This window comes from Orbicella faveolata, unplaced genomic scaffold (genome assembly GCF_042242905.1).
Source record: "Orbicella faveolata isolate gen_17 unplaced genomic scaffold, um_ofav_v1 contig_46, whole genome shotgun sequence".
Lineage (NCBI taxonomy): Eukaryota > Metazoa > Cnidaria > Anthozoa > Scleractinia > Merulinidae > Orbicella > Orbicella faveolata.
Genome location: NW_028301576.1, coordinates 26,456,568 through 26,479,511, shown reverse-complemented (window position 1 = coordinate 26,479,511; position 22,944 = coordinate 26,456,568). Strand labels below are relative to the sequence as shown.

The 22,944-nt window shown below is 39.5% G+C and overlaps 1 protein-coding gene and 1 pseudogene across 2 annotated transcripts; both read left to right on the top strand.

The window, feature by feature from the left end:
• Positions 1–9,417: 9,417 nt before the first annotated feature.
• On the top strand, positions 9,418–22,488 carry LOC110061839 (uncharacterized; annotated as a pseudogene). The gene is made up of 7 exons (XR_016203438.1): positions 9,418–9,801; positions 10,311–10,784; positions 11,227–11,457; positions 11,627–11,843; positions 12,153–12,205; positions 12,388–13,034; positions 21,829–22,488. The product of XR_016203438.1 is annotated as an uncharacterized LOC110061839 (transcript).
• Positions 16,438–17,575, top strand: LOC149099254 (uncharacterized). The gene has a single exon (XM_089277900.1). It carries the CDS (start codon positions 16,438–16,440, stop codon positions 17,038–17,040), a length of 603 nt encoding a protein of 200 aa, XP_089134026.1. The 3' UTR covers positions 17,041–17,575.
• Positions 22,489–22,944: the final 456 nt, after the last annotated feature.

The window sequence follows — 22,944 nt, the reverse complement described above, 5'->3', positions numbered from 1 at the left end:
CACCTTCAAACAGTAAAATACAACAAATTTTGGTTATTTTGCACACACAATTCATCTCCTCCAAACTGACTCCTCCTCCACAAGCAGGGCCATGCCTAGGCACATGATGAAATGAACAGCCTCAAGCATATAAATCACAAATAATTAATTCATTGTCAGTTTCTGATTGTAGCCATGTTTCCATAACACCAAGAAAATCAATATTATTTGCAACAACAAAGTCTTCGATCATAACAGTCTTATTAACTAAATGAGCATTTAGCAGGCAAAATTTATACGGTGAGCCCTCAATATGTTCCTTTTAATTTGGTTAGGAGTAATTTCTATCAAATTGCTGAGGTTCAAGCTGCAAGAAGGCTTCTTGGTCCATGTAAATGAAGATTTTGATCACCTGCTTTGAAGCGAGTCCAAAGTTTAAATATTATTCGAGAACCATATTCATTTTTCTTAAACTATTTCTCCAGCTCTACAACCTCTAAATTTTCTGGGGTGATAATTTCCTGGAGGAAGGGAATTACATCAATGATTCCAAAGGTGACAGAAGCTTTGCGTGCAAAGAAGAAATGGCGAAGTGAGTTGTGAATTTTGATTAGCCCAGTTTGACTTTGTTACGGTAGAAAGTGCTGCAAACTTGTATCCTGAATAAATGTTGTGTTGTCTGTGTATTCCCACCATCCAAGAGGTTGTAGGAGCAGGGTTAGATTTGATGTCCATGTGATTAGTAAGGTCAGACTGACTGGGCAAAAAAGTCAAATTGTAGGCTGGCCAAGCGACAGATAACCATGCAATTGAACAGGTAAGTTTGTTTCTTCCATCCACTGATCTTATTACTAGTGGAAAAACATAGCACTTCAGAAATAATGTAAAAGTTTGTTCATAAAACTGAATAAGATGAACAAAAAAGTATAGGAAAACAAAAAACAGTCCCAAATATCATCAAAGCATAGTAACATGTTGTAGCTATCTTGGATGCAAACATTAGCAGAATGTGAGCAGAATATTATTTGTGTACATTATTTTAAGGTGAGGTGTTTCTCATTTGATTATTAAGGGGGAAGGTCCACTAAGACACTTTAATGCTGCTAATGATAAACTCCTTGTCTGGGTCATTTATTGCATGTAGTTCTTTTTCCCAGGTCTCAATGAAAGGGCTCTATGAGCCAACTCATTCATGCTCTTAGCCATGAAATCATTTGGATGTTTATTGTGTATTGTAGTCTTTATTAATGTTGGTGGCACATCGATAACTGTCAAGCTTCTTCCCGACATGTATCTTACAACTGATTGGATGATTGGGTAACGAATCATTTGCCGTGCTATAGATTAGGACAATATATCATTGTTCTGTGTGTTCTGTTGTCAAGCATTTGTGTTCATTGCTTAAAAGAGTCTTCAAGAACAAAGACCTCAGCTGAACCACCAAACTCATGGTCTACCAAACGGTTGTCATTTCCAGTCTGCTCTATGGCTATGAGGCTTGAGCAATTCCACTAATGAAAGCTCCGCTCTGTCCTCAACATCAAATGGGACGACTACATTACAAACATCTTCTTCCTGGAGCATGCTGACGCTGTTAGTATTTAGCCCATTCGCCTTTATCGCACAGCAGCCATCTTGGATTGATGTCATGTACTTTTGACACCAATGCGAGGCCACGCGTGTAAAGTCAACTTCCGGCGATTGAGGAGACAAGGCGATCATCTGCAATCATGCCCAACGGAGATCCCTGTTGCGTGCTGCAATGTAAAAATAATCGCGCTAAAAATATTCCAAATCATACCTTTCACCAATTTCCTGGTGATGAAGCCATTTGAAAGCAGTGGGTTGTCAAAATACGGCGAGACGTGGGCAAAAAGTGTCCAGGTAAGTTGGTTAGGTTATCGATGTCATTGTCACGCACATGTATTTACATTAATTATTATGATCTGGTCCATCTACAGATAACAAACAGCACAAGAGTATGTTCTGTAAACTTTAAGGAAGCGGATTTTCAGACAACTTTAACAGGGAAGCGTGTTCTGGAGAAGCATGCAGTTCCGAGTATTTTTTGCTGGTAAAGATCACCCAGGAAAAGAAAATCTCCGACAAAGCGAGAACCACCACGTGCACGAGTGCGATTGTTTGATGTAAGCGTGCCATCATCCTCTGTCACTGTGACAGGTAAATATTGTTGTCGGTATCTCTTTAAACATTCCTTGGTTAAAATCGTAAAATAATCAGAAGTATTTATGTTTTTCATTTTAATCCATAGCATCAACTTTCGGCCAAGTTTCTGGTGAGGAAAGTTCTATGGAAGTCCAACCGGAACTGTCATCCTCTCCTGCTGTTGTAGACTTCCCTGAGCCAATATACACTGTCACTGTCACAGATAAATATTGTTGTCAGTATGTCCACCAGATTGCAGTACCAAAACTCTGAAGAAATCAAAGTACTCGCTGACTCAGCCATGATGTTTCGACACGCGTGGCCTCACTTTCATGCGAAAAATGGTGACGTTGCATCCAACATGGTGGACTGTGATTAAGGCGAATGGTGGTGAAACATGGCCTCTGCTGGTCTGGTCACATTTCCAGAATGAGTGATGCTCACTTGCCGCAACAACTTCTCTGCAGTGAGCTGACCACTGGTGTACATCCAAGAAGATATCCTCTCCTGTGCTAAAAAGATCAGCTCAAAGCTACTTTTAAGGAAACTGGAATTGATCCTAGGACATGGGAGACAACAGAGGCCAATCAATAGAGGTGGCAACAGTCCATTTCCACTGGGACTGCCATGTTTAAAGCAGAATGGAGGCGCAAAGCTATAAAGAAAAGTGAAGAACAAAAACCCTGCCTTGCGGGCCCTCGTCCACCACCCACTCTCCCATGCCCTCACTGCCCTTGCATATTCTACGCAAGGTTTGGCCTGCTAAGCCAACTCTGAGGTCATTAAAGAAGAGGAGGCAGTACTGTTAGAAGAAATTGATGTTCAGACATGACCCAACGACGACGATTTTTAGGAAATGTTGTGTCATCTATATGAAGTGAAAGTCTTATTTTCACTGTTTGCTTGTTACAATTTATGTATGGTATTTTATTCAAAGAAAATGCAAGTGATTAGTGCAACCTTTGTCAGTAAACCTTGAGAAAGCTTGTGTAACTGTTTTATACATGTACCACATTACAAAAAAATACAGGACAAAATTGAAGGTTAGTATTCTATATCTTATGCATTATATTTAGCCTATTTTGTTATTTTGGTGGAATGCAGGGTGGGAAGGTTGAGTGGATGCAGATAAATATGCATATACACTGTACTCACATTTTAAGTTCCATCGCCCCATGATTTCGGATTGTTGCCTTTACCATCATCAGCAGCCCCTTTGACATTGTTCCAAGTTGCTAGTCAACACATGCCTAGTTCCAGCATGACTGCCAGTGCCTTTAGCAGAGCTACCAAACAGTTGTTAGAGGAAGGAATGTATTTCTTGCCACATTTGATCCTGACTGTGGAAATCCCATTCCCACAGCAACAGCCTACTCAAAACTAACTCCAGAACAATGCCAGTGGTAGATATTTCACAACTTTCCAAAGAATACCTCAACACAGAGGATGGCTTGGTAATTGTGGACAAAAAGGGCTTTGAAATCCTCGATAATCCAAGCACTTGAGGTAGCAATGTGGAAATTATATCACACAATTATGGTGCAAAAAGTTACCTGCATGTTAAAAAACAAAAAAAGTTCAAAAGTAAAGAGGCAATTAAAGGTTATAAACACACATTGGATGAATCAAAAACCTTGAAGACTGCTCTTAGATTAGACAAGTTGAAAATCTCTGTGGGCCCATCCCCAGGCTAAGCCAGGGGTAAGCTTAAAAACAACTTTTGATAAATACTTACTGCTTTTATGCAGGATCTGAATTCTGGGGAAAAGGGAAAACAAAAATATATGCCTGCCAAGAGGTAGGATACAGACGCTTGAAACAGAAAAGAGCCAAGATGACGTCAAGAGGGTCAAAAGGGAAAAGAGGCAGGTTTACGAATGCACCATCACTTGCCAAGTATTCAAATACAGTGGAGCCCCGTTAACACGGACACCAAGGGGACATGCCAAAATGTCTGTATTAACGGGGTGTCCGTATTAACCGGGGTCCTCGGAAAAAAGTCACAGACACGTGTTTTATCAATACAAACACTAAGGCCGACACTTGTATGGCAACAAAACGTTTTAATTGTACTGTAAATTACAAATCATTAACTGTATCACTCTCGGACTAAAATAAATTTTATGTTGTACAGACTGTTCTTGAAATCAGTTGAAAAAGTCCATGACGTTACTTTACACAAGGAATATAGCAGATTACTTTAGCAGCATTAAAATGGTGTTTAGCTTCTTCTGCAACTGGAACTGTTACAAGTTTAACTTTTTAAGATAAGTTTCAATTTTGTCTACTCTTCTTAAACTCCTCAACAGACTCATTCACTCATTCAAAGAAGTCTGTGACTTTTCGTTGCACTGACGCATTTAGTTTTCGATTCAGCCAGATGGACTGAATGTTAGACAACACTTGGAAAGGTTATTCGCTGCTGCCATAAGGTGTTAATTTGTTAGATATTCTGTCATGTCCTCCAGCATTGCCATGGCTTCCTTCATTGACTTTCGGTTCCTTCGGCTGGGCATTGGCCTCAATAATGTCATCGTCACTGTCATCATCTTGTGAATTCTGGGAGGTGGATGTCAATAGACTAGAGAAAAATTCCTCTTCCCAATTAGCACTCAGCTCTTTGCACGTTGACAGAATGGAAGTTGCTTCTAAGGCATCGACTGCTGAAGGTATATCTGAACCAGACCCGGAACTCGCATCACACAACAATGAATTCACCTGCACCAATTCAGCTGATTCTAGGTCTTCGAATTGATCAAATTCGTGGTGTTCCGCAGGAAATGAAATGAGAGAGCCGTCTGCTGAAAGAAAACCTGCCTTAACAAAGCATTTCTTGATGGTTGATTCTGACACGTTTTCCCATGCCTGCACAGCCGACCTTATGGCTTGTAGTAAATCCAGACTTGCACACCTCGTTGGCAGAGTTGCAATTATCTATTTTGCTGACGACACGTGTCAGCGTCAGTTTCATGTATTTCAGCTTAAACGTTTGGATAATTCCAAGATCAAGAGGCTGGAGTCTGGAAGTACAATTTGGTGGAAAAAACACAATCTTGATGTGGTCGTATTTGCCTTTCATATCTGAAGGATGGCAAGGGGCATTGTCCAGAAATAAGATAACATTTCTTTGCTCTCGTGCTAATTTCCTGTTCAGCTTGGATAGCACGTTGTCAAGGATGTTAAAATCCATCCAGGCTTTAGGCTGACTGAAGTATGAACAAGGTAGTTGAGACGTATCCCTGATTGCTTTAAAGCAATGCAGGCTTTTTGACTTACCAATGACAATTGGTTTTTCGCTACCACCCACTCCATTAACGAAAAATGCACACGTCACTCTTTCTTTGGACTTTTTCCCTCCAGTGCACTGCTTTGATGCATCGGCTAGAAATCTGTTTGGAAGTGCTCAAAAAAATTGCCCTGTCTCATCCATGTTTAAGACTTTCTCTGGAGAGTAGCCGCTCAAAATAGTCGGTAGCCGCTCTTTCCAAGATGTTACAGTTTCTTTACTAACACCCCCTGCCTCACCACTTATAACTTTGCTTGTAATGTTGTACCATTTCTTAAATCTGTCTAGCCATCCATTAGATGCTTTGAATGTCGGGTCACTGAGCTCTTCACTCGCTCATTTGGCTTTTTCTTGCAGCATTGGCCCGGTAACTGGAATGTTCTTGGTTCTTGCTTTTTGGTACCACTCGTACATTGCCTCGTCTACACTTTTCAACGGCGATGCTCTACCCCGTTTAGAATGTGCATTCTTGTTCGCACTGTAATCTTCCAATATTTCAATCCTCTTCACTGAAATAGACTGAATTTGTGATTTGCCACAATCAAACTTCCCAGCAATTGCTCACACACTAGCATTTGGGTTTTCCTTTTTGTACTCAATGACCTGAACCTTTTCAGAAGCCGTAAAATCTCTTCTTTTGCACTTAGCTGAAGGACATGAAGCCATGATTGATGATCCAATGAATGTGGCGGCACGCTACCTGGTTCACTCACATTGACTTGTGGAGACTGACAAGCTGTCACATACAACCGCAAGCCGCAACTCAAAAGAAATACAAAGGTACTTTCAGGTCTAATTACACTTCACACTACAGAATTCGATAAAGTATCATGTGTGGGCACTGAAAAGTATGTGTGACCACCGAATACTGAAAATTTCTTCCTGGGTAAGAGGATTTCATGTTTACAAGGACTGGTGGACTCCTACAGGCGGTGAAATTTTGCCTTTGCAACCAGAGCCGGAAAATGGTGAGGACAAAAGCACAGTCGCCATGCTAAAGGAAAGTCGAGTTATCGGCCACATTCCTTATCACCTTGCAAACACCAAAAACCGCACTGGTATAGTCACCCATTTTATTTCAAAGCCTACTAATCGAGGATCAGTTGAAGTATGTGGAAACGCAGTTAAACGGGGTGGAGGCCTTGGTATGGAAATACTGTGTGTTTATATTTTTGATGGTCCTAGGAAGCACATGGATTCACTTGAACAATTAATAGACGTTGGCAACAACCCAGCAATACGAACGGAGGCCAATGCTGATAGTGGCAAGCATAAGACGTCAAACAGGAAGGAGGCTACAAGCAAGGACTGTAGTTAAAGACCAAGAAAGTGAAACTTTCGTGTAAGCCTATCAGGCAGAAAACTCTATATAAGGACTGCAGACTGGGTAATGCACCACAAGAAAGAACTGGTCAAATGCGTCGTGCTATTTTGACACTGTTTCATTTAGTAATAAAATTGCATTAACCTGCCGAAATCTGTCATAATTTGACCAGGGTACAAAATCTCTAGTTAGCACATAATCATGACAATGACAATAGACAATGCACAGATTCAAACAGCGTCCGTAAAGCAGGGTTGACGATGAATAAGAGTTTGTTGCTCGGGACACAGAAAAGTGTCCGTTGTCCGTATTAACGGGTGTCCGTAATAAGCAGGTTAATTTTAGAAAAAATATGTGAGCTTTTTGTTGGGGAAAACAAAACTGTCCTTAATATCAGGGTGTCCATATTAAGCAGATGTCTGTAGAGTGGGGTTCCACTGTACCAATATCATCTTGGATAAGTTAGATGACATAGAAGATCACGTCCAATGCAACACAAAAGGTTGCAAGAGGCTACATGATTTAGAAAGAGCGCCGGCCACCACATGCAGGTGCACCTTATGCCTGAATATTTTTCCACCAGATGGTGTCAAATTTGCAGGTTGCTACCAGCGTCTTGTTGCTTGCATTGAATGTGCTGAAGAATGCCATCAAGGAAGGAGTTCGTCCCCACTCTGCAGAAGTGAGGAAGGATGCAGCAAGAGGCAACGAGGATGTTGATTGAAAGGGTTCTAAATCTTACTGAACCATCATAGAATGTTTCCTAAGTCATCTTAAAAACATTCAGTTTGTGTCAATAAAAAGGTTGTGGTTCTTCATTGTGGTAGTAAATACAATAATATAGGGTGCATTCCTTTGGGAGGATCTGGATCAGGATTTCCGATCTGTGGTGTTCCTTTCAAGCAAATCCTTTTTCAGATCAGTGATCTATGAAATCCACTCTGAATAAGGCTTCATCAGATCACTCGTCTGAGTGATCTGATAACAGATCATCAGATCAATCCGGCACGTTCCTTTGGGTAATGGATCCAAAATTACTGTGCCCAGCAGTTTTGGCCTTGAATTACATATGTACTTCATATATGAGATGCACTTCCCAAACTTTCCCTTGTTCAGTCGACAGCATTTGTGTTGTGGTAAGTGGCCATAATTCAAACCTGTTTCTGCCTATTATTGAGTGAAATTCAGAAAATTGACGAAGTGCCAGTAAAATACAAACATTTAAATGGCTTATACAAAAACTTTCGGTTTTATCATGAAATTGTCATATAACTCCAGTGAATACTCATGCATGCAACCTCCATGATGGAACATCTTGTTTTGTAACAGCATTGCTTGAGATATTATTACTGGGTATTAACTTGTTTGTTTGTTATAGTGATCTCTTGCTATTTTGCCATGTTTTAATGCTTTTCACTTTTGTGGATTCATGTTTGGCCATTTTTGTTTTCAATAACTTCTTGCTAGCAAGATACACATGCCCTTACTATTGAACTTTTGTTTACTGATAGAAACGAGCCCGTCACTTGGAGTGTGCACCTCCCATACTGAACCTATGTCACGGCATTTTTACAGTTGGTCTATTTTTAGGCTTTTTTTCCTGCAAAATAGGTCACTTCTGGTCTACGTCAGCGCGGATCGGTAAGTACAAAATGGCGGCCTCAGGTGGACATGTCGACATAATAAAATGCGCCGAATGCACTAATTCTCTCTCCATTTTCTTGTTCCATTCCTCACTTACTTCACATTCAGTCTCCCACAATTGTTTGCGATATGTATCACACTTTCAACTTGCAGAGAGATGGAAAAAATTATTGATCATAGTGACTCATTGTCAGCGAAAGTCAGGTGAAGTTGAAGTGTCTATTTTGTAGTTTTCCTTTTGGTCAAACTTTATCCCTTTTCGGATGTTATTCCTGTTTTATAATGCTGTAAAAAGTGTTTAAGCAGTGTAAAAAGCGGCATAATTCAAGCAATGATCATGATCAAGAATGTCAAAACGAGGAGCCACGCAAGCAAGGTGTGAATGAGGCTTCATCCTTGACCACCTTGACCTCCGTAAAGGATATTTTACACTGCAGGACTGCAGGGAAACAAGCCCAACAAAACAAGGAGCTTGCTTCAAAAGTTCAAGATAATTCCACACTTAACTCCGGGGCTTCCACCTTGTTGAGTGCAGGTTATTTTTGTGAAGTACAGTCACTAGTGGATAGTGATTTATTCTTGTTGCCGGCGGAATCCACAGCGCCTTCTTCTACCTTGATCATTGAACAGTCTAGAAATCTGCAATAATTAATAATTGCACTCGCATTCATATGATTACCTATACATATTCAATTATAAGTAATTGCATTGACTTGCTGTTTTCATTTCACTAGCAGTGAATGGGAAGAATGGCAATTGATGGTCATCAGTTACTTAATGAGTTGGTAAGTAAGAGATAAAAGTGGGTGTCATACAAGTAATTTATGAGACCAACAAAAAATCTGCAGTCATATGCTGGGTGTTGTCTTTCAGGGATGTAAGCCTCTTTTCTCTTTACTTCCTGATTGGTAAATCTGTGAAAAAGTGACTGACTGATTGACTGAATGATTGATTGATTGATTTAATGAATGAATGAATGAATGAATGATTTATGAGTGAGTGAATGAATGAATAAATCATGCTTAGCAATCCACTTATATTCCTTAGGCAGAATAGTCAGTTAACAGGCCTCTCCACAAGTCAGTCAGTCAGTCAAGTTAACCAGTGTGGATGCTATCTATTATTGAAAATACCACTTTGTTTGTTTTATTGTGGAGTAGCTCTAGGTGTCTACAACAGAAGCTCGTCAGCATACCAAGCTTTGAGGGACCTGAAGATTTTGCAACTGCCTCATTCTAAAACTCTGAAGCAGATAATCAAAGATGGCTCTGAGAAGGCTGGTATTGGTGATGAGTACCTCTATGGTCAACACAATGCCTATGTCAAATACCACAAGGAGAGAGAGGAGGAAGGACACCTCAGACCATTAGGAATTAGAGTCATGATGTGGTATAAAGTCAAGGTGAGAAAATTATATCAAGTTACACTCAGTTTTAAGGTTAATCACAGTGCCATATCATACATGCAAAAACTAACACATGCACAGCTGATGGGGTTACCAATGGTACTGCAATTGGTTTTTCGTAACAAAATCAGTTCCAGACTTACTGTCAAACTTAGAAAAGGGTGAATGCCAAAAGCATTTCTGCAATAGAATAAGCCAATTAGGCCTGAGAAAACTGAACCACATACATTAACAGCAATTAGTCTATGGTTCTGAGGTTTGCTCTCCTCTCTGGAACTTGATTGTGATTACCGGTAGTAACTACACAATCAACATACCTCAACTATTTCCAAGTGTTGGGCTTCTCTTAGTTTGAGAATAAATATTACTAGTTGAGGCTCCCAGTATTATTGAGATCCTGTATGCTGTGATATTATCACAAATATAGTGGCTCAAATGCATTTTCAAATTACATTAAAATCCTCAGCACATGGCACTATAACATGCATGTCTTTTTCTTCATGTAGATCCAGACGAAAGTTGCATGGAACTTGAATGGAGGTGGAATAACAGGATGCTGCACATCAGAGGATGAGCTAAAGGTGTTACATGATGTGTTCAGTGCAACCATGCAGCCTGGTGCACAGAAAGCCTCGTATATAGTTCAATTTCTGTGGCACGACTTAACATCAAGTTTTGATTTCATTGGTCGTTATTTTCCAACTGGAAGCTCAACGGATTCCAGTGTTCTACAAGAACTGGTAATGACAACCCTTAAAGCATTTAACAGTTATGCATTTAAAGTCTCCATTCTTCTGTGTGATGGAACATCATCAAACTTGACTGTAATGAAGATTCTTTCTGGGCAACCAAGAACACCGTTTCCTTCAAGACCTGATGCTGAAACACTTAGGGAAAGATTCTTTGTAGAAGCATCCTTCTCAAATCCAGAGGACCCAGTTGACAACCCTATTTTCTTAATGATATGTCCAAGCCACCAGGTATTTTTTTCTTTACAACTGTATTTTGACCAGATAGACCAGCTTTCACCCTGAAGGTCTATCTGGTCAAAATATAGGTGTACAGAAAAAATGTTATCTTCATTAGTAGCTGATTGTAGATATACATGTACATATATATAAAATAAAGTGGGAACAGAAAATTACACAACTAAACAACCTTACTCTTCATAAATTTATACATGACAATGCCTTCCCATTCAACAGACAAAGTACAGTCTGCAGTGGTGCATTAAAGGTTAAAAGAACAGGTAATGCACTGTAATTATTAATTTTGGGGTTTATGAATGATCTGGCGTTGCTATGGACTCTGTATTATTTTGCATGGCTCAATTTTCAACTTGGTTAGAACAGTTCATACCACTGTCCTTACTTTGTTTTCTTTCAATCAGTACATTGAGTCTCTCTTTTTCATTTTTGACAGCTTAAGAACATGATAGCTGCCCTCTATAGCTCAAGGCAACAAGGTACAAAGGAAGTTACTAAAGACAACCACCAATTTGTTTGGAAAACAGTCAAAACAGTGTTTGCCCGAGAAATGGAACGGGAAGAAAATGGACTCAGTTGCAAGGTCCCTGGACTAAAGTATGCTTTTGTTTACTGGGACAGCTGGACACATTTGAATGTACAGCCAGCCAAAATAATTGACTTTCCTGTAAATATGAACATGTTTGGCCATACCACAATTTCACTTGGATATTCCCTAATTTTAGTTGGGACATATTGTGTCATGTTGAACAATCACACACAAGCAAAAATATTCTAAAAATAAATGGCTTATACCATGGAATATTTTTCCTAATATTAGAGCTTTATTATTATAGCAATGATTTATGATTGCTGCTATTCGAGATCTTGCCAGAGAACCAAACCAGGAGGCAAGTGGGAAGACAGCAGCATACTTAGATGCTTGCAACCTGCTTTTTGAACAAGAACTTCTCAGCAGGCGGAGGGTCAACAACAGAGACAGCCCAGTTCTGGCCAATATTAAGAGGGAGATGTCTTTCTTTGAAGAATGGTGTGTTGCTCATGATGCTACAGGTAATTGCTGAAGCCTGCATTAACAATTACTGTATTGCAAGTGTTGGAATACAGGCAAAACGTTATAATAAGCTCTCTTTCCCTCTTCTTTCTGAAACTGTTGTTGGTACCATACAGTGAATTGAAAAGCCCATTAAGCTGCCACCTCTATTGGCTCTATAAGCCACTTGAGTCCAGCATGATAAAAAGGTGATCTATGTTTAAAATACTTTGTCTGCCTGCCAACACAAGTTGATCTGAAATATAAATGAAATATTTTAAAGAAAAATACTCAGTTAACTGAATTATTCTACACCTCATTGATTGCAGTATACACAGACAATTCCAAGAAAGCCTGACAGAAGAAGTTTTAAGCATGGCAGGTATATATTGGTCTGGCTCAGAATTCCCTTCATAAAAGGTTTTGTTTCATTAACAACTGACTGAAGGATTCTTGCAAGTCAGCTATCTGACGTGTTTATAAATAATTTACATAACTGTACAAGCATACAACTGACTGGATATCCATTTCATCCTTCACTAATTTTCTATTTCTCTTTTTTAGACCTGGGATCTTCTACGCCTTGTGGTCAATGGCTTTCTGTCATTCTGTGACTTGTTGTTGACAATGTTTCTCCAAATGGCAAATATTTTATCAGTCCACTCCGCGTAAATGGAAGTGCTATTGAATCAATTTATAGCTTCCTCAAGTTTTCCAGTGGAGGGAATTTGTCCGCCCTATCCTATGGTTGTTCTCTTGGGAAACTGATCAATAGGAAAGGACATGATACAGAATAAAAACTCTAAAACGGGTTATAGGGATGTGGTTTTGAATATTAGTGGCAATGCTGCTGCTAATGTTGCATGTTCCACAAGCAACTTGGTGATACCTTGTCTAAGTCTGTCAAATTGCCTCTGCATTTTCGCTTTCCCAACAAGCATTTCCCAGTCCACAATTGGAGATAGGTTTGGTAGCAGTGCATGTACCTTAATTGCAGTGAAATTTGGGTCTTACTGTTTCAAGAATAAATTAGACTTGTCACTTCTCTGGAATCAACCTCCAGATAAGTGGTTGAATTCCTTTGTTAATGCCATATGTGATGGAAATGAGGTTTATGATGAGCTGTATAGTAATACTGCTGTTTATCTTGATGTAGAAGATGCTGTCAATGCAGTAGGGGGTTTATTTAGTGTAGAGTCAGCTGATCAAATATTTGCATTTGCACTTTTGACAGCATTCTGGTATGAAATTTAGCTCTTAGAGGAACTGTTGGGTCTCTAAATCTAAATAGAATCACTGAAGGATAGCTCTGAAAAGAATTGTTAAATTTTAGCTCTGATAAGCACAGTTAAACTGTTTGAGCATGCAGTTCATAAACAGATTTCACCAACAAACTGCTTATCAGACAGGCACCCAGGACAGAATGAACATTAAAAGTTCAAAACTGAAATCCAAATGCATTTGCTTTGTTTTTTTTTTTGGCAAACTGAAAAATTTCCGCTTGTTCGGGAGTGAGAATTTCACGCATATGCACCATCAAAGAATAAATTTCACCTTTCAATCATTGGTTCCAAGACAAAAGTTGTATTCAAAATGAAAGTTAACAGAAGTGAAGAAAAGGCCAGTGCATCAAATGTCCTACTACCAACACTACTTTACAATACAAAACAGCGAATGGCACCTAACTTTCCAGATTTGACATATATTCTCCGAATGCATTCGTAGGGTTTCAAATAACCCATCAAGCATTAACGGTTTCCGGTGAAATCTGATGCAGTTTACCATCACACGGTGTTGATTTGCATATAGTTCCATCCCACCCCGACCGAGTACTGTTTTTGTCGAGTGGACACGGTTGCTAAGCTTCGATTTTCAAATCTGGTATCCTCACCGTTGGCTATATGCATGATGCAGCAGCGAGAGAGGCAGATTTGACCTGGTAAACGTGTGATTTTCAGGCCGTTGCGATGAGATTTGTGAACCAATAATCGACAGACTGGGAAGCAAGTTATTCACGCTTTGGCTGATGGTGATTTGAAGCAGTCACGTTCATTCCTTGGGAATATTTTGGCCTTTGCAGTATCATGGTTCAATTCTGAGCCAGCCAGGCTTATGTTGTTTCTAGTGGGACACACCACCAGCCCTAACGTGCTGAAAATACTTCAAAACAGCCTCAAACACCGTGAAACAACAAAGAATACGACAGGAAAGCAAGGTAACTCAGTTTTATTCACAGAACATTAAATTTTAGGTATTTAAAGCAAACCAGTAAAGTTCCCACACAAACCCTTGTAAATTGCATCTTTGTAACACAATACTGCTCAAAGGCAAGAGTCATGGTTGCGTATGTTTCATTTACATTAACTATTTCCTCTCATCTCGTGTGCGGGTCACCTGTGGAAAAACAGAAATTCATCATCTTCACAACAGCTTGCTTCCTGTACCACCAAATTATCAGCAAGTTCCTCTATCAATGAGAGGACAGCTGCATCACACACAACGGCCATCTTGTTTTTATTTTCAAATTTAGCACTTTTGTGCACTTTTGCATTCCACTGACACCTGCTCAGCAATATTTTGCGCTTACTGTCATGGTAACTGATCATACAAACCAAAGTCCTGTTCCTTTGGTACACCGTGATCCGAGTGATCTTGGATCATAAATCCTGATCCTGATCCTTCCAAAGGAATGCAACCACAGTGTATTATCATTTGTCTCACAAGGCAGTCACTTGAGATGTAAACTTGATCTGCTTCAAACAAACTTGATCTGCTTCTATGTAACTTCTCCGAAGTCATAGACCTGTTTCTACAACTTCTCCTTTGCAAAATGAATTTCCCTCTGACCATTATTTGGTGGACTTTTTTATCCGACTGAAATTCAAGCGATCAAAGCGTGTGCGCTGCAAGACATACGACTACAAAAGGGCAGATTTTGACGATCTGCGAAGTCACCTACAGCTGCTACCTTCTGACATGTTGCACTCCGACGATGTTGACATCTATTGGTCTTGGTGGAAAGATTTATTTCTAGCAGCAGGTGTTGAATGTGTCCCAATGAAGACCATTAGAGACACCAACTCTCCTCCTTGGATAGACGGGGAAGTTAAGTCTGCATTACGCAAAAAGTACCGTGCCCTGAGGAAATATTGTGAAAACAAAACCGTGGAACGGAAGCTAAAGCTTAGATCTTTAAGCAACGAAATCAAGAAACTTGTTCGACAAAAACATCACGACTATCTCCTTAAAATTTAAGGCTCTTTAAAGGAAAACCCTAAACTATTCTGGAACTATCACAAAGCTATCCTACATCATCGACCGGGCTCGAATACTGAGATCACCTTTGACGGGAAATCAGCAAAAACTGTAGCCGAAAAGGCTGAGCTTTTTAATGCTTATTTCTGCTCTGTGTTTACATCATCCAAGGAGGACAAAGCATGCAGTCTGCAAATGTATCCCATGAGAATAAATACGGAACTTTGAGATCACACTATCTTTCAATGAGGTGAGAGACTGCTTGTTTATTTTGGATCCGTCAAAAGCCACTGGCCCCGATGGAATTCCTGTGCATATTCTTAAAGAGTGCAGTGAGCAGATTGCGCCAAGTCTTTGTTCCCTATTCAACCATTCTCTGCGTACAAAGTTGGGGAAAATTGCAATAACTTGAAACATAACCCAGTCGCAGATCTGGTCAAAATGGTCTGGGTCTGGTACAATTTGTGCAGTCAACCCGGAACATCAGTCAAATGACAGTTGAACATAATCTACTGTTACTGAGATAATGTGAGTAAAAGGTTGTGACTTCAGTTGAAGTTCCAAAATGTATATAAAGCCAGGGAGACCATTGAGTTCTTGGCAAAGTAATTAAAGCACATCAATGTTTTTTAAGATTTCTTGGTTACCTTTTTGGTTTGATCGGTAAGTGCTTGCAGTGAGGATTGAGTAAGGAAGCTTGAGTATTCTGAAGTACAGACTTTCATTGTAGAATTTCAATACTGATAAACTAAGTCAATAAATTTTATACCTTTTTGAAAACTCTGAATCAATGCTCTTTTAATTAAGCTGTGCAAAGGTGAAACATTCATGTTGTGTAGTGACACTGCATATAATAGGGTTCTCTTTGAGTTTAGAATTCTGAAGCAAATTTTATGACAATCTTTTCCCACATATAGAGACATATAAAGATATACACTGTAGTACTTGAGTAATGCAAGGATTTAATGCAACCAAAAAAATAGTTCTTAGGTTATGGGCATGCACTTCAATGTTTCAAAAATGTAATGAGGAGCCTCAGCACTAGGTTCATCCCAGGTTGCCCATTTAAAATTCTCTTTCCCACAAGCCTGCTATTATTCTGAAAATAATAATTGTCCATTAAATGAAGAAGACAAACCTTTTACTTCTGCAGTTCCAGTCAGAGAAATGCAGGCCTTGAGGACCGTGGTCTCAGTATCCCCTGTCAGAAGGACAACTGGACACAAGCCCCCAGCCTGCACAATCTTCTCATACCCTAGGCTCATTACTGTTCCACCAAGAGCCATATGGGAGAAGTAATGGCGACGTAAAGACATGTGTTGCTGCCGCCCACCAATCTTTCTGCTCTGCTTTTGGTAAATGGCCGTTTTTTTTGGTCAGTTTTTGAGCAAAAGAAAAACCATATCCTCAGACTGTTCCGACGAATCATCTCTTTCGCCAGAAATCAAAAAAACGAAGCCATACTCCTTGCCAACGTATCACGAAGACGAAATAATGACAGCTCTCAGTATGACACAAGATGTTGGTGCAACTCTACAAGCAATCTTAGCAAAGCTGGAAAAGCTTGATTCAATAGAATCCACCGTGAAGAAAATTGAAGCCAATCTCGAGAACTTAGAGAAACAAACCCAAAGGCTAGAAGATTTCCAAACAACAGCGAAGAAAGATATTGACGATCTAAAAGAAGGGATCAACTTTACTGGACAGCAACTCAAGGATAAGACAGAAGCTATGGAGAAGGCACATCGACTCTATGAAACTCAATTAGCAGAGCTCACGACAAAATGCCAGAAAAATGGGGATTTGTTAGATGAGATCCACACTAAAAATCTTTACTTAGAAGCCTACTCTCACCGGGAGAATATCAAATTCACAAACATAGAAGAATCGACAGAAATAGGCAGCCGCACTAGTTGTAACACTCCAAAAGCACATGGTTTTATTATCACACACTTCATGTGAGTCACACTAAATATATATCATCTAACCACGACTTCGTGTAAGTCGCACGGGATATAACATCTCCCCCTTTTTGCAGTTGTCTACACAGTCCATATGCAATAAAATAATAACACAGGATGGCAAAATCCAATTCAATGTTCCAGAGTCTTTGAATCAATCAGAACCAAAGTCTTGAGACTTAATGTGACTAATTAATGTTTAAAACTAGTGGGTTAGTAGGTTAGTATGCTCATAACAAAGTATCAAATTTTATCTAATTAATACTGCAGTTCAACTCAATTGCATATTGTAATGCTTCTGGTGTCCGATCAAAATTAATTTAAACATGTCACGTGACGTAATCAGTCAAATAAGCAGGTCGATGTTGCTCTCGTCTAGGCCTAGATGACTGTACTCTGGGAGTAGGAGAGCTGGAAGTAGAACCTTCTTCTGTCTGAACTGTAGGAGGCTCTTCCAACTGTTGGTTGGCATGCCCTAATGATCCGTTTGCAACAGTCTCTTCAGCAGAATCACTTTGTTCAGGGATGGCTCAGTGGTCCCCTGTTGTACCGTTCTCCTGTTGTTGTGTTTCTTGATCGTGGGTATCCATGCTTCAGGAATTTCAATTCCACTATCCCTGTTGATGTTGTTAGGGTGAAGTCTTATGTGAATAGCTTCCTTGACCCTACGTGTGTACCAGTGAGGATCTCGATCAATAAACTCGACCTCATTCCAGATAGGATAGTGGCCGGTCTCATGGGTGTGTTCAGAAACGGCGGAGGTCTGGGTACGGGCGAGTCGTATATCCCTGTCGTGTTCTTTGATCCTCTCCTGCATAGATCTCCCTGTTTCCCCGATGTAGACTTTGCCGCACTCACAGGGAATCCTGTAGACAACACCATCTTGTTTAGCCGGGTTGACGGTGTCCTTTGGTCGCACTAAGTGTGACCGAAGTGTCGTGTCGGACTTAAAGATGGTGCGAATGCCTTGTTGTTCTAGGCAGCGGCGGAGAGACTCCGAAACTCCTTGGACATAAGGTCCTTATGTCCAAGGAGTTTCGGAGTCTCTTCGCCACTGCCTAGAATAACAATGCATTCAAGGCATTCAAGGCATCAGTCTAACTTATTGCCTGAAGAAGACTAGCAGTAAGCAGTCGAAACGTCGCAATCTACATCTCAAGTGACTACATCGTCAGCAGGAGAAGTTCCAGACCTATCAAAGACAAAGAGAAAGTTGTGGCCATCCCCAGCCTCTTGGTATTGGAGTGTTGATGTGGGATGAGGTGAAGGTAGGACACAATATCATTAATCCTAATAAATTATGATGCTTCAAATATGAACTCTGAAAAGTCAAATGCTGTGCAAATATTCTTATGTGTTCGGGCTGGGTCACGTCGCTCTTATTTACTAGAGTACACTACAGCCTGAAGTGGGCCATTTTCAAATGACCTCCTACTTCTGTTTCAAAACCAACAAACTCTTCATGTGAAACCCTGAAATGAAAATAAGTTTTTCTCATATTTATTTTTATGCAAATCAAATTCAATTTTTATTTAAATGCTTTCACATTGTAAAACATAGGCAAAAGGTAACTCAGAAAAAAGCTATTGTAATCACAACTATAATGTTATATATTAATAGATCTTTTTTGGGCATATTTTGCTCTCAAGGTTCAAATGAAGGTAGCACGGAACCTTAAGGGTGGGGGAATAACGGGCTTGACCATGGCAGAAGATGAGTTGCCTGCTGTTTACTCATCAGCCATCCAGAGTGGTTGCCAGAAGACCAGCTACATTGTACAATTTCTTTGGAGGGACCTTACTTCAGGCTACAACATGATTGGCCCTATTTTCCACTTCCAAATTCAATGGATTCGAACACATTGCAGGAATTCCTTCAGAAGTGTTTAAAAGCATTCAGTGCCTATGGTTCTAGGGTCTCCATAGTCCTGTGTGATGGTGCTTCTTCAAATCTGACCCTTCTTAAAATGTTGTGTGGATTACCCAGGGCAATTCTGCCTGTCGCTGAAGATGTGGAAGAATTGAGTGAAAAGTACTAAGTAAACATGTCTTTCACCAATCCTGAGGATCCGATTGGCAATCTGATATTAGCAATGATATGTCAAAATCATCAGGTAATTATTAAGAATGTCATAAACTTTTTAACATGCATATGCTCCTGTAAAGTTAAATTGGATAATACAATATTTTTTAATGAACTGTATTTCACTCCAGAATGTTAGTGTTATTTTTTTTACTTTTTTGGCCTAAATGTACCCCTATAAGTATAAAGCTTAGATGTTTTCATGCAGTGACTTCTGTCAAGGATTAACATTGTTCCCCTGGCCATTTACCGGTAGTTTTAAGACTAATTTTGATGATTCATTTGATAAATACAATCAAGTGATAATAATTATATTTGTCTCTATTACAACACCTTCAGTGCTCATCAATGACTTTTATCAATTTCGAATCTGAATAACTGGGCCTGAAAGTTCAGGCATTTGTACATATCTCCTTATTTTGTTTATTTGTTTGTAACTTCCAGACTTGCTGTTAGTGATCCACCTCTTAAAGCAGTACACTTTTATTGTCATGATATCATGATACTGTTGATATTCGAAAGTATCTTATTATAATTTTCTTTTTATTTTAAGCTAAAGAACATGATAGCTGCCTTACACAGCTCAAGAACAAGTGGCTCAAAGAGGCTCACACTGGATGGAACCCTTTTTGGATGGCAGACAATTGAAAAGATCTACAGCCAAGAGATGGAAAGAGCCGAAAGGGGTCAAAGCCGCAAAGTCCCTGGTCTAAAATATGCATTTGTGTACCGAGACAAGTGGATGCATCTCAATGTTAGACCAGCCAAGATCATGCAGGTAACAAACTTATTTAACCCAAAATGTTTTACATTGGAAAATAATTTCATTGTTCCAAAAGTCTGCAGCAGATATTTTTGGATCAACTAATCATGTTTCCTTTTTTAGTAGTGGCTGTTTTATCATGATACGAGAAAGTTCTGAGAGTTGCATTTGCTAAGTTCAAATTGCTAAATATTTGGTCTGTTTGTTATTATTTTTATTACAGCAACGTTACATGATTTCTGCAATCGATTAGCTGAGCAAAGACCCGAATCAGGGGAGTGCCAAGCATGTTGTCAGTTTCCTAGAAGCTTGCAATCTCATTTTTGAAAAGGGACTGCTTGGTAAACGGAGAATAAAAAGCATGGAGAGCTCTGTCATTCAAAATATCAAGAAAGGAATGGATTTCTTTGAGAAATGGAGCCATAGTCATGATGAGGTATGTTTAATACCAGTAATCATATCTTACATACTGTGGTTGGTTTGGAATGAGATGTCTGATGATATTTTATTTTCTCTTGGGATTCTGTCAGTGTAAAATGAAGTACTAAAGAACAAAATGTCAATCCCATATTTCTGTTTTAAGGGATTATGGTAATATTTTGTTCTTGTTCAGTACGTAAACAACATAGAGGACAACAAATTTACTTTTTGCTTTTTTTTTATGAAGTCATTAATTCCTTTTTACCAATTTGCATTGGATAATAACATTTTGAAATGAAGTGTAATATGCAATCTTCATAAGGATCTTTGTGTTACTTCAAGCAGTGGGAGGGGGAGTCTTTGACCCTTAAGTATGATTGGTTTATTGATTTAATTGCCCTGCAGTGTATATTCTATTACACAATATTAGTGAGTGTTACAATGTTTTGTCATCAAATTAAAAATAATTATTTGTCCTCAGAATACCCTGACAATACCAAGAAGTCTAGGCAGGAAACGTTTCTTGCATGGCAGGTTAGTTACTAATGTTTAAAATAATAAAAAAAATGATTTTGGGTCAGTTGGCAATGTTTTATTTCTCAATAGAAGTAGCTAGTGCACAAAGTTTTCATTAATAACCTGGAATAATCCCTGTCTCCTTAACAGTCTAGCTATCACTTGTTAACTTGAAAATTGATGAGTTCTTACCTCAGCCCTGATAACAACAACCCTAAACAGGCAGTGAAACAGTAACTGTCACTTGCATGCAATCATGGACAAATCATTGATATTGCTATGGATTACATTGACATATGATCCTGAATCTTGATTACAATTACGTAATGTCAGTGAAGATGTATTGGGCCATTTCTCTGAATCTTATTCTATACTGAACTGTCACTATTTTTTTCATAGACATGGGATCTTCTTCGAGTTGTTGTGCATGATTTTCTTTCATTCTGTGAATGGTTCTTTACCAGTGTGTCACCAGATGGAAGATATTTCATCACTCCATTGCGAATCAATGGCAGTGCTTTGGAATCAATTTTTAGTGTTCTAAAGCACACAAGTGGGGGGAATTTGTCTCCCATTGCTTACTCTCCTGCATTGGGAAGACTCATTAGCAGGAAGAGTTTAGCTCAAAACAATAATTCTGAGAAGGGTTACAGAGACCAAAGTCTGAACTTAGATGGAGGGTTAATTTCAACTCAAGATCAAATTTCCATACCATGTAGCATTGTCTCCAGGGATCTGTGCAAATTTATTTGTTCTCTTTATATCGCACAGTCCTCAAGAGGAGGAAGGCAAGGCAGCAATGCCTGCACTATTATTGCTGTTACATTTAGAAGTTTCATTGCTATGGACACAGTTGCCACAGTCACGGACTTCTTTATTTGTAAATGCAATATGTGACGGCAATGATATGTATGATGAGTTGTATGGGGATACTGCCGTCTACCTAGATGTAGAAGATGTCACACAGTCTCAAGGTACAGATTGTAATATACAAAGTATAAGTGCAACTGCTGGCTTTTCAAATGCAAATGATTTTGCTGATCTAGCTGCTCATGTGGGCAATGTTCAACAGCCATCCTATGGGGTTCTTATTGGCTGTGAAAAGTCAGTAGGTATTTTCGTACAAACTAATGGTCTGCGTGCATTAATCAATAGTCACGTACACAATAACAATGGTGCCATCATAATGATGACAGATACTCCAAGCAGACTAATTGGTGCTTACTCAAGAATGCTACTTGGGCAGAATTTAACTCTTAATCTTTCCACTTTCACATGGGTACAGTATAATCATTACTAGCAAATAAGATAAATTAGGCAAAAGATTCAGGCTTTACTTTTATAATTTACATCTAGTGTTACTCATTATTCAAGGCTTAAGAACCCAGGGTGGGGATAGCATATGAAAGGAGCGTGGATGCTCGTCTCACTTAGGGGGTGTAAATTTCAGATTTTTGGTCTTGCTTAGGGTATTACAGGCAAAACGTCAATATTTTTAGCCATAATGGTCTCGTTTAGGGCTGCACATGAAGAAATATAATTCTATTCTTAGCTTTTTGGTATCTTTTAGGGGTCAAGAAAAGCTAGAGCCACACCCAAATTGCTCTCTTTTAGGGGTTCTTTTCAAAATTTTCGACAAGCATCCCCACCCCTTTCATATAGGAGTCCCCCCCCGGGCTTGAAAATAACTTAACTCTCTAGTATCATGTCATCACAAAAAAGTGACTATTGGTATCCTTAAAATAAAAGTTGCACCAGTCTGTGCTCATTGTTTCTTCTGTTGCCACAATAACGAAACACAGAGAAGAATAGGTAATCTACATGTAGCCAAACAGAAATGTTGCTTAGTTCCTTGCCCCTGAGTGGGGGATAGGGCCGGAGATCAATGCTCGCCATCTGTCCCTATTCTTGGCCACAGCTGCTGCTGTGGCCCACAATGTAAGTCCCAGCTCAGCGCATTCCTTCTGCACAGTTCTCCGCCATGTTTCCCTTGGCCGTCCTCTACTTCTTTTTCCACTTGGTGCCCAGGATAATGCCACGTGTGGGTTTTGGTTTGGTGCCATACGAAAAATATGACCTATCCACTTCCATCGCCTGCGTCGTACTTGTGTACTGATCTTTTCG

Bases quoted from the DNA above. Each gene is read 5' to 3' on its own strand.
- LOC149099254 (XM_089277900.1), top strand. From the start codon at position 16,438: ATGGCCGTTTTTTTTGGTCAGTTTTTGAGCAAAAGAAAAACCATATCC.